The sequence below is a fragment of the Channa argus genome, chromosome 15, assembly GCF_033026475.1.
Source record: "Channa argus isolate prfri chromosome 15, Channa argus male v1.0, whole genome shotgun sequence".
NCBI classification, from domain to species: Eukaryota; Metazoa; Chordata; class Actinopteri; order Anabantiformes; family Channidae; genus Channa; species Channa argus.
In genome coordinates, this window is record NC_090211.1 from 16,730,528 (window position 1) to 16,743,172 (window position 12,645).

Genomic DNA, 12,645 nt, shown 5'->3' on the forward strand with positions numbered 1-12,645 from the left:
CTCCTTCCATTTTTAACCTGAAACTTGTAGAAGCAGCACTGTGTTAAGTTTTAACCTGATGTGTATATTTTATGTTTCTTTACTGCAATGCAAAGGGTTACTTAGTTTCCTTAAATAACAAACTAACAAAGCTGCATCTTTTAATAAAATCTAGGTAAAATTTGCACATCCCTACAAGCTGTGGAACAATTATAAAGCGTTAATAAAAGAAAAGTCAAATTTACCACGATCGTCTGTGTCCGTTCCAGTGGTGTCTACATGTGAACTGTTTCATGCTCGGACACACGCTTATACTCGAATGTCCTAATTTGTTGCTTTAGGGAAGTTTATTTGTAATTCTTGTGCGGACGGTGAAGGATGTGAGTCTCAAAACACGTTTTCAAGCTCAAGCAAAACCCTTCAGAACTGAACAATCTTTTAAGTGGATCCAGAGTCCAGCTTAGGGTCAAAGGGCGCCACTGAAAACTACTCATACAAAGTTATTCTTTGTGCTTGCTTTTTTATTTAGTTTTAAATCACTGAAATCATTTGTGTAACTTCATCCACATGTCATTTGAAACAGTCAAAACACTTCTGAAGCTGTAAAACAGTGTGACAAAGAGAATGATGCTGTCTCTAATTTATACAGTCACTGTTATTAATGTCATCACAGAAATTATAAACAGGTACAGAAGATCACATCAGTACAAAACACCACATTTAAGCCTCAATGTACTATTTTGTACATTCATGTGAGTCACCCTGGGATAGAGACACTCCACATGGTGTCATGACCTCATTCCTGCCTGCAGGCCAGACGTTGCAGTTGAACACTTTTGTTTCCGATTCTGTCTTGGTGGTTGTGTAAACACTTGTAACTAAATAACCATTTGGAGTTTTCTGTTCTGGGAAGTTGATGCCATTAACATAGTTTCCAGAGACAGTTCCTTGATCTTCTGACCAGGCGATGTAATAATCCTGCAGCACAGAACTGGAGACCAGACACACCACAGTGACCTCAGATGGCTTTATCTCCTCTATTAAGACTTTTGGCTCACTGCCATCTGAAAGAAACATTTAGTTCACCAGGAAGATTCGTACAGTGTATAAATGTTTGATTATTAGATTATAAATATTTGTGTGTGTAAGTTGGCTGGGGCGGCTATAGCTCAGTTGGTAAAGGCAGTTGCTTACGGACCACAGGGTGAGTGGTTCGATCCCCGGCCCTGGCTATATGTCGAAGTGTCCCTGGGGAGGGTTGTGTCAGGAAGGGCATCCGGCGTAAAAACTGTGCCAAATCAACATGTGGACAATGATCCGCTGTGGTGACCCTGAACTCACGGGATGTGCTGAAAGGAGAGTAGTAGTAGTAGTGTGTGTAAGTTGGCTGCCTCCCACAGAACAGATTTTCCCTCACTAACATACCTCCTTTGTTGACAATCAGCTCTTGGACAATTAGTGTCATATCTTCTCTAACAGCAGGACAGTTCACTTTCTTGGCTGCCTTCCAATCAGTGCAACTACGAGTCATCGTACTGGTTTTTCTGTACTGACCGTCTTCAGATGTTGTTACACCAGTTTGGCCAGTCACATTTTCACCATCAATTTTCCATGTGGTTTCCATTTCATCCACAACAGCCTTGTCCTGTCCAGTGATGGCACAGTCCAGCACTGCCTGGTTGTTGGTGAACATTTCTTTGGGGCTTGGTTGGTTCATTGTCACTGTGATTGGATCTATATGAAGGGAAGCAACAGAGGGAAGTGGCTGACAGCTGTTTTCTAACATCTGGGTGATCAGAAAACCTGGAGACTTTATATTGATGTCATGCCATTTACTGTATCTCAAGATTCAGTTTGTACTGTTTTAAGTCATTATTTATTATTATTAACTGCAATAAAATGTTACCTTTTGAGACCTTTTTCGTATACGTCTGTCCTTGGTAAGTCACCTCACAGGTATAAACAGCTTTATTGTCCCACTCTGTGTTCTTGACCTTCAGGACACTGACAGCTGAGTGTGAGTCTCCAATTTTCTGGATTGTACTTGAAATGAAGTCATCCACCTTTTCACCGTTCTTTTTCCATTTAAATGAATTTAGCGTTCCACCATGACCATCCTCAATCATACACATCATAGCCTGTGAGTTTTCACTTGGCACTGACACTAAATTCACGTTTGGAGGTGCTGTGGTGAGAAACAAGTAGAATTATAGACATATAAAAATATATAATGCTAAAATATTTAATCAGAACATTCATAGATAAACGATAACTGTGGTGGACAACAATTTAGAGAAACATGTTAGCAAATTAAAATTTGAAAATTACATACATACTGCACTGTCAGAGATGAGGAATTTCCAACATGATTTATGGAGCATTTAAAAGGTTTTTTTGAAAATATGAACAACCCCATAGTCTGAATAAGAGCCATAGTTCTGTTGAATGTAGTATTCCCTGAATTCTGAGCAGCAATTTCACCACATCCTCCCCCCAAATATTAACACAGTGCTAGATTCATCAATAACTTTCAACTAGACTACTCAAGGATGTTTTAACCTTAATAGACATTGAATAGATTTGAATTAGATAAAATAAACTATGTTTAGAAACAGGCTATGTACCAAAGGCCCTATAAGGTTGCTGTAATCAAACTGCTGGTCCTTTTAACCTGCCCAATGTTTTGTTGTTGCTTTTTTCTTTTCTCTCTCCACTTTCCGCTCCCTCTAACTGTTCAAGGCAGATGGTCGCCCACTCTGAGCCTGGGTTCATTTCCATTTCCATTTAACTATTTAGCAGACGCTTTTATTCAAAGCCACTTACAAGTGAGGTACAAGGCAAAAAAAAAAACAAAAAAACAAACATTTCTTTGACTAAATCTATTCAGTTTAATAATGTGTTCATCTCAGTTTCTCAGAATAGCCAGCCTATATAAATATACATTATTTAAGGTAATTTCACCAAACTGCTTGTACGTAGCAACGTTGTGTTATTAAAAGTGAATTTAAAAACCTTAAAATTGTTGTACAGTTTATAAATATATGATCAAATCTGCAATTAAAACCTGCTAGAATTCTATTCAACCACTAAAAAGTCATTTAAAAAGCACTTAGCATCTGGCTTACTTGGTGTTGTGACGCTAGGAAATGCTGCACAAAAGAAATGATCAAATTCTGCAATAATTAGCTGATAATAGAAATTAGAAAATTGAAATAAACTGCTAAAAATTATATATATTATATATTATAATAAAATCATTGAATAATTATTCCATTGTTGAAATTACATTTTTTTATTGGCATAAGGTTAATTATCCTATATGAAAATATTCTGCCATTATAGTTTATATTCTTAAGTTTAAGTATCCTTGGAGTACCTCCTCATTTAAAGAACAAAATGTAAATTATTTTTTGATTAAATCTTTTCTGTTTAATACTCTGTTCACCTCATTTTTCTCAGATTAGCCAGCCATAAAAATATATTATTTACGGTATGTATATCAAACTGCTTGTACATTGCAACATTGTGTTATTAAAAGTAAATTTAAAAACTAATTAAAACCTGCTAGAAATCAAATCAACTACTAAAAAGTAAATTATAAAGGCCTAGCATGTGTTTTACTTGGTCGAAAGATCTCAGGAGTCTGTGCATTTCCGCCAACATGTTCCACAGCACATTTAAAACGTTGGCTACTTTCCCAGTCCTGTCTGGTCACTTGGATCTGACTGACTCCCGTATCCAGTACCAGGATGATTTTATAATAAACCAGAAAAAAGTATTGAATTGCATTTACACAAAATATATTCAATGATTACTCACCAGAAGTTACTGTGACTTGTGTTCCTTTTCCCCAGTAGTCAAAGTAGCTGTAGTAATCACAGTGTTACGTTACAGTCAACTTCTAATACAAATACTTATACTAATTTTGATACTAAGAAACAATTCCCACTCTACTATTTATTAACCATTTCCCCTGAGATTTTAATTTCCTGTGGTCTGGGTTATATAATATTGTGTGTTTGCCAACAATTATGTTAACACTTCCTCTTTATTAGACCTTCCTGTCAGCTCCTGCTCATGCAGCATGAAGTTTACACAACAAGATATCTATATTAACAGCTAGCTGATGACTAGAGCAATTCTTTGAACATATTCACCTCATTGATCATTGCAACCTTAAAGGGCGACTTGACCAATTTTCATCTTGCTTTTTGTGGCTTAAGTTTAGGGTATAAATGTACATTAATGCTCTAACTGCCCTCTGACTTCCCTATATTGAAATATTTCTCATTTTCTAGTTGAAAAACTCCTCCGGATGACATCACCCGGAGGAGTTTTTCATCATTATGAGTTCAGATGATGTCATGCGGGGTTGCATTTTCACCGTGATTACATTCTCCATAGTGTGAGCAACAAGATGACATTATCTGAACAGAAGGTTCCTCCAAGTGATGTCATCTGGAGGCATTTTTCTGCTCGAAGTAGAGAAATACAAAGTTTAATGTTATTTATGTACATGTACTACCCAAACTAGAACCAAAAGAAGGAAGTTCAAATTCAGTGAAGGAATTTTTTAGTCAACAGTACAACTAATGTTTACGCTATCGCACATTTTAGTTCCTACATACTTTTTTAGAATGTTTTTTCTAATGTCCAGACAGCCAGTGGTTATTAATATTCTGTTCGTTCCAAACCAGTGACATAAAGGGAAATATTCCGTTTATTAGCATTGTGACACAATGATGGCAAATTTTTGTGCAGAGTAGGAATTAGCCTATATTGTGTGATTATTGAATTCATCAGTCATCTAATTAAAAAAAGGAAATATTATCTGGGTATAAAATAGATGGCACTTCTCAAAATAACAAGATTTCAAAGATATATATATAAATACAATGTCAAGATTATTATGTAGACAATTTACATCTGAGCAGCAGAGTTGACTAGTGCTAAACAGTTTAGAGGCTTAAAAATGCTTTTACCAATTTACAAAGTGCAGTTAATCCATTGAACAGTTGTGTGCTGTTGGACTAGGGCAACAGTCTTTCACTTACTGCGCTCAGAGTGGGGTTTCATTTAATTTATGTTCCACCAAGCAGGTGTTTTACAGGCAGGTAAAAGCCAATCACAGGGCAGAAAGTTTGCTGAAACTTTTTAATGTGTTGTTAATGTTTATTCTTATGTCTTTGTTATATTTGATGAAGTTCAAGGTGTTAGTTTTACCTTATTTAGTTTTCTAAAATCATAAACCATCAAAGGCACATCTCTTAATGCCATGTGTACAATTTGCACCTCTTCACAGCCTAAGAAACAATGGTAAATTGTTGAAATGTGTGTAGCTTTTAAAAAAAGTAAAATTGACCCAGTTCTTTGTGTCAGCTACATGATGATACTTGTATGTGTTCATGTGTTCGTTGCTTCAAGGACGTTTGTTTGCAAATCTTTAGCAGAGAATGACTCAACAGATTTGTAAAGAAAGTTATTCTTTGTACTTGGTTTTTTATTGAGTTTTAAAACAAAAACTATTTGTTTGCGAAAGAGACTCTAACATTTAATTATTTATCTGATTATTTAGAACCACCAAGCAGGTGTTTTACAGGCAGGTAAAAGCCAATCACAGGGCAGAAAGTTTGTGGTGGCATCTGAGGTCACCAATCGAGATTATAGGGGGGAGTTGGCTGTGGATACTTGAAAGGAAACTGATTTTCTTTGCGGTGTGTCCCCAAAAGCCATGTCCCAGGTTGTAAATAGTTCAGTAATAATAGTTGTGTCGTTTTAGGTAACTACTGTTTTTTTTTTCTTTATTTGAGCACCGAATTCATACCTGGATCCACTGACACTGACGGATGTGTCCTCGACTTCGAGGAAGTTTATTTGTAGTTCTTGTTTCTTTCTAAGAAGTATCACTGGTGCAGGTGATTTCCCAGTGGTGCAGAGAGAGAGGGGGAAGTTACTTTCTAAGCAGGATATGTTTAGAAACAACAGGAAATTTAAAAAACCGTCTCAGCTCAACTGAAAACAAACGTTTACAGTATGTGGACTTGGAAGTCATACTTTACACTTTCTTGGAACCATGTGTTGATACTGAAAGTAAAACTTTTTGGTGTTTCTCACAAACACATTAATCATATTCACAATGCCTTTAGTTAGTATTCTTCTGTTCAAGCCTTAGCAACTGTAAGACTTGCTTTTATAAAAAATATATATGGATAAAAAGAAAAAACAAAGCAAGTATTTGTATGGTCAAACTATGAAATATAAAAAAATGCACAGAATGCGTGTTTTTGTACTACGGCACAATTTATTTACATATAATAGAAAAGTTATACATGAACAAAAAAGTGATCAAAAACTAATGGAATCCCAATGTAATAGCAGTATCTAATATAGAAAAAAATATTTTGATAAATAATTAGAATCTGCAGTTGTAAATCATTAATAATCATAACAGATATTTGATTACATTCATGTAAAAAGTCCAGTGATGTTGCCTATGTTCTCATCCCACAGAGTCTCATATTTGACACGTCCCAAGACGTCAAATTCTGCCGCTTTTTACATCATCATAGTGACACCATAGGTAAAGGAACGCCACCATTTGACACCATGGGAGTGACTTTACGTACGCACAAAACTGCAAAAACAACTACGTGGGTTAGGGTGAGGCACAAACACTTTATGATGAAGTGAAGTTACAGGCAAAATTACATCAAATCACAAAGCTACATGCTGTGTCTACATCTCGAGGCTATCAGAGCAGTTTTGATTATTTACTGAGCATTAAACAACCACCATGTTCAGTATTGATGATGTATTTTCCTGTCTAGTAGAAAAATGTGTTCAAATGCGTCTCACACAACCTCAGCAGGTGCTTTAAGACACCGGATCCCAGTTTGTTGTTGGTTGGTGTTTACACTTGTATTTAGTGCTATGTCCACATGTGATCCAATCCCCAAGAAGCAGGGTTATCACCTTCTTTGAGATCTGTACTAGATTATGCCACTGATTATCTCCTTTATCTTCACTTTTCTGAAATGCGAACAACCTCCTCCAGTCCTTTCCTTCTGTTATCTTCTTCTGTTATTATTATCATCTGTTTATGGATACATACACGTCGGTTTGTGGGATTCCCCATATTGTTTTTTCAGTGGTTCAGATTCACTCAGTCTGACTGCAGACACCTGGGGAGGAAAAAGAAGAATAAAGAAGAATGATATTCACCAGAAATTGCTCGTAGAGTAGCAGCAGAAGCACCAAATCCTGTAAGTTGTCAGAGTCAAACATCAATGAACAGTCACATAAATAAAGATGAAAAATTTGCATTGCTTCCTGCCCAGGGTGCTGAAAAATAAAAACTGGTAAAATATACATTTTAGTGGTGAAATTGAATAAAAAAAAATAGCTGGAAGCCTGAACTCAGTGTAAAGAAAAATGTTGACTATAGGAACAATCTGCCTGATCTTTGCTCTGTGTAAATTGTTCATCTGCCTGTAAAGAGAAATGATCATCAGCAGTTTCGTCTACCACATTCTGTTTCATGCCTGGATACGTGCTGATATGTAAATATAGACACTGACAGATGTGTCTTTTACTTTGAGGAAGTCAATTTATGGTCAGATGAGTTTTATCAAATGTAACTTACAGTATCTGAAGATCGTATATCAACCAAATATTAAACTTTGTTGTCATCTTGTGAGCACGTGTGTTTTTTGTGTGATTTTTGCTGAATATATTAAATAGGATTTACTAGAAGGTTTACAACTGAGCACTCCGGATATTAAATAAATTACATTTAATCTAACATTTAGGTTTATTTTTCATTATTTAGAAATTATAAACACAACAGTTAACTCATACTCCATAGAGACATGTTTCATCTTGACCTTTTTGCCACCACAATCAGGGATGACTGTGTGATAGTGTGGTTAGGTTTTTGTACGGGTGTTTATCTCAGTGCCACCATAGCCATCACCGTGATGAACCCTGCAACAAAAACAAAACATTGTTTGCTGCAGTGGAGAGGAAGATGATCTATATATGTTGTCAGCAGTGAGTAAGAATAAAACAAAGTTGGAATCATCATTTGTTAATATGTTATTTTGATGCACTGTACATATTTTTAGATATTGTAACTGATTGCTTACCATTACTATATAATTTTATGTTATGACCCACAGGTTTGTATTCTGAAGAACAAAAAATAGAAAAATACAAAAACAATTTTCAATAAGACATTAAATGATAGTTACCATCCATATTCTGATCTTTGGAAAAAAACGTAGAGTGACAATCTCCTTCAATATTTTTAAAAACAAAAAATTACATAGTTTTTATATTGATTCCATCTCCTAGTGATAACACTGTAGACAAATACTGTCTGTAGACAGGAGTGACTGAACGCTGCATAGATAGATAGATAGGCTCATGTCTTCTTTTATATTTGCCCTACTGTTTCTTTAATCTTACTAATGCAGGTGAGGTGTTTTTTTTAATAAACCAACAAAGTCAAAAAAAGTCACATGTGCTACTGATCGATTTTTGCAAGTTTTTCTCTTGCTTCTAGAAGGTTTTTTTTTTATTCTTGTGCAGAGAGATCTTTTTAATAATTTTTTAGTGCATGAACTTTTTGCAAACAAAATGTCAGTGAGCTTCTGTGGCAATCTGTGTGTTATCTGTTTTGAAAATGTGATTTCAGAGTGGACACAAGCGTTTAAGCAAAGGAGAAAAACTAATATTTGATGAAATATTTTACTACTATTTCTTAACCACTAATACTGAACATACTTCACAAACTACTCTTCTTTGCAGCAGCAGTTACAGGTTCATACATGTAAACAATATTATTATAATAATGACTTTACAATGATAAACAAGTTAGCACATATCTGTTGACTCTGCACAATGAAATTGTACAATGAATGATATCATCTCCATTCTATAACAATTTTTGTCAACTTGGAGATCAAACGGCCTAAGCCAAAAACGACCAACATTTCTTTTTTTTTGACTGACAAACTATAAACCTTTCAGATATTTGTTTTAAGAGAGTATGTTTATTTCAGAAAATTCTTAATATTTTATTTTTTACAATATTTCTATACATCTATTTTGAATGCTTGCTGGAAAGATGTACAAATAAAAATTTAAGTAAAAAATAATTCTTCTAAACAATCAGTGATTATTTATTTAACCATTGGAACCAATGAATTGCTGCTCATCGCTGCTGCTTTGCAAAAACAAAAGTAGGAGCATGCGTTAGCACTAGTCAGAATAGTCGAGTTGCTGCATTTCCTACCAGTGTCTGAACAAAAACCCTTAAATGTGCAATACAAACAGAAACAAGTACATTGGAAACTTTGCTGTGTTCGGTGTGATGCTGACTCCTTTCTTAAAAATAGTGTATTGGAACATATCCTTTACATCTCTGCACTGTGTGATATTTGTGGTTACGTTTTTGTATGGGTGTTTATCTCTGTGCCCACCCACCCAGCCAGTCACAGTGATGAACCCTGCAACAAAAACCACTGCACTGAAGAGGAAGATGATCTATATATGTTGTCAGCAGTGAGTTGTTTTAACACACTGGACTTTTTTTTTTTTTGTTTTGACTGCTTGCTTGTAGTATGGCTTACATATACATTTATATTCTATTAAACATTCTAAAAACAATTCTCTTAACTTTTAAATGGTTACTGTCCTTATTCTGATTCTCAAATAAAACTAAAATTACAATGACATAATTTGTCATTAAGTGACAGAAATATGTTCAAGTCAACATGGCAGTTTTATGTGGTTGCCTCTAGGTGACAGTAAAGGATGGGAAATTTTCCTACTTCCATTTTCAAGCTGAAACTTTTTAATGTGTTGTTAATGTTTATTCTTATGTCTTTGTTATATTAGCTGAAGTTCAAGGTGTTACTTTTACATTATTTAGTTTTCTAAAATCATAAACAAATAAAAGGCACATCTCTTAATGCCATGTGTACAATTTGCACCTCTTCACAGCCTAAGAAACAATGGTTAATTGTTAAAATGTGTGTACCTTTTAAAAAAAGTAAAATTGACCCAGTTCTTTGTGTCAGCTACATGCTGACACTTGCATGTGTTCATGTGTTCGTTGCTCGAAGGACGTTTGTTTGCAAATCTTTAGCAGAGAATGACTCAACAGATTTGTAAAGAAAATTATTCTTTGTGGTTGGATTTTATTGATTATTTATTTTTATAAACACAGCGACTTACCTCATATTCCAGTGAAGAATGTTTAATCTTGACATTTTTTCCCACCACAATAAGAAATGGCTGTGTGATATTTGTGGTTAGGTTTTTGTACGGGTGTTTATCTCAGTGCCTATACCAGCTACCCACGAGTCACAGTGATGAACGCTATAACAAAAACCAAACATGGTTTGCTGCACTGGAGAGTAAGAGTAAGAATATAAACAAAGCAAAGTTGGAATCATCAAAACTCTCTGTAAGGTTATTTAAACATATCTTTTTAATAATATAACTGCTGGCTCATCAGTGGTCTATAATTTCATGTTATGACTTTATTTTTATTCTGAAGAATTAAAAAGAAAAAAAAAACTAAAAACATTTTCATTATCAAACATTCTCAAATTTTTAAAATACATTAAATGATTCTGCTACATACAAACTCCTACATTAGTTTAAAAAAAGTAGTGATCAAATTGATAACTGAAAACTGAAAAAAGAGTTTAAGCAGCATAAATGTAAAATGTGATAATTTAGATACATTTATTACAATAGTAATTTGCTAATGTTTGCGTTGATATGTAGAGAGGAGTGATTGAACTAGAAACAGAAGACAGATAGAAATGTGTCACTCTATCTCTTTAACGTTTGTTACAGCTTCAGGAAAATAGTCAAGTCATATCAACATGAAGTTTCACGCGGTCGCCTCTAGATGACACTAAAGGATGGGACATTTTCCTTCTTCCATTTTCAAGCTGAAACTTGTAGAAGCAGCACTGTGTTAAGTTTTAACCTGATGTGTATATTTTATGTTTCTTTACTGCAATGCAAAGGGTTACTTAGTTTCCTTAAATAACAAACTAACAAAGCTGCATCTTTTAATAAAATCTAGATAAAATTTGCACATCCCTACAAGCTGTGGAACAATTATAAAGGGTTAATATTGGTGTAAAATAAAATAAAAGTCAAATTTACCACGATCGTCTGTGTCCGTTCCAGTGCTGTCTACAAGTGAACTATTTACTATACTTGAATGTCCTAATTTGTTGCTTTAGGGAAGTTTTTTTGTAATTCTTGTGCGGACAGTGAAGGATGTGAGTCTCAAAACACATTTTCAAACTCAAGCCAAACCCTTCAGAACTGAACAGGCTTTTAAGCGGATCCAGAGTCCATCTTAGGGTCAAAGGGCGCCACTGAAAACTACTCATACAAAGTTATTCTTTGTGCTTGCTTTTTTATTTAGTTTTAAATCACTGAAATCATTTGTGTAACTTCATCCACATGTCATTTGAAACAGTCAAAACACTTGAAGCTGTAAAACAGTGTGACAAACAGAGAATGATGCTGTCTCTAATTTATACAGTCACTGTTATTAATGACATCACAGAAATTATAAACAGGTACAGAAGATCACATCAGTACATCACCACATTTAAGGCTCAGTGTACTATTTTGTACATTCATGTGAGTCACCCTGGGATAGAGACACTCCACGTGGTGTCATGGCCTCATTCCTGCCTGCAGGCCAGACGTTGCAGTTTAACACTTTTTCTGGAGACGTTAGGCTGAGTTTAAGCTGATCAAAACTAACTCAACTCCTATTAAGTCAAGTTAAAATTATATGCAAAATATATTCAACAACTCAGATTTTAATACAGGAAAATAAATTTAAACAATAATAGCTCAGTGACAGAGGCAGGTAAAAAGAAACAGAAAACTATAGTGCATGAGATGAATGAAAAAAAAGGTAAATGAAGGAAAAAAAAGAGTTGTCGCCCTCTAGAGTCTGTTATCATGCTGAGCATGTTTTATTAGTATTACCACAACTTTAATTATCGAGTGTAAAGAGACAAGCTGAGCACAAAGAGAACAAAGCAAAAACAAATGATCTTTATAAGTAGATAAGCTTTTTACTTACAATTAAAATACAAATAAAATTACAACACTGTGTTTTTGCTGATGTTTAAAAAGTCTTAAAGATAGAAGTAAATTAATAGAGATTCTGAAATGATTGGCCAAAATGAAGGTTAAACATGACTTGCCCTTGAATCAGGATGATCCTTAGATTAGACTGGTGGCATCCTCTGCCATCATTACTGTGCGTCCTGCACTATGGCTGATGTTTGCTGTTGTCACCCTCTCTCTCTTCCACTGGTCTAGTCTGTCCTTCTTTCAGCCTTCCGGTATATTCTGGTACTTGCCATTGGTCTGGGCCATTACCATCACTTTTTCCGGAATCTAGGGAAGGCGCCTGTTGTTTCTTTTTATCCTCCTTACTGGTTTCGTCTGTTGCAGAGGAACGTTTTAACTTATTAAAATGTAAAACTGGAACTGCTCACTACAGTATGTTTGTAACTTATTATGTGTGAAAGTTCTCAAACCAGGTTATGAGCTGTGTGCAAAACTAAATCCTTGTCAAACTAGTTGTGTTTTTTTAAGTGTTGAACGTGACCA

At 34.9% G+C, this 12,645-nt stretch overlaps 1 gene segment (V, D, J or C); it reads right to left on the reverse strand.

The window, feature by feature from the left end:
• Window positions 1–714: 714 nt before the first annotated feature.
• On the reverse strand, window positions 715–3,711 carry LOC137100104 (Ig mu chain C region-like). The segment is given in 4 exon segments: window positions 715–1,043; window positions 1,405–1,713; window positions 1,886–2,164; window positions 3,601–3,711. Coding segments are annotated over 3 exon segments (867 nt in total).
• Window positions 3,712–12,645: the final 8,934 nt, after the last annotated feature.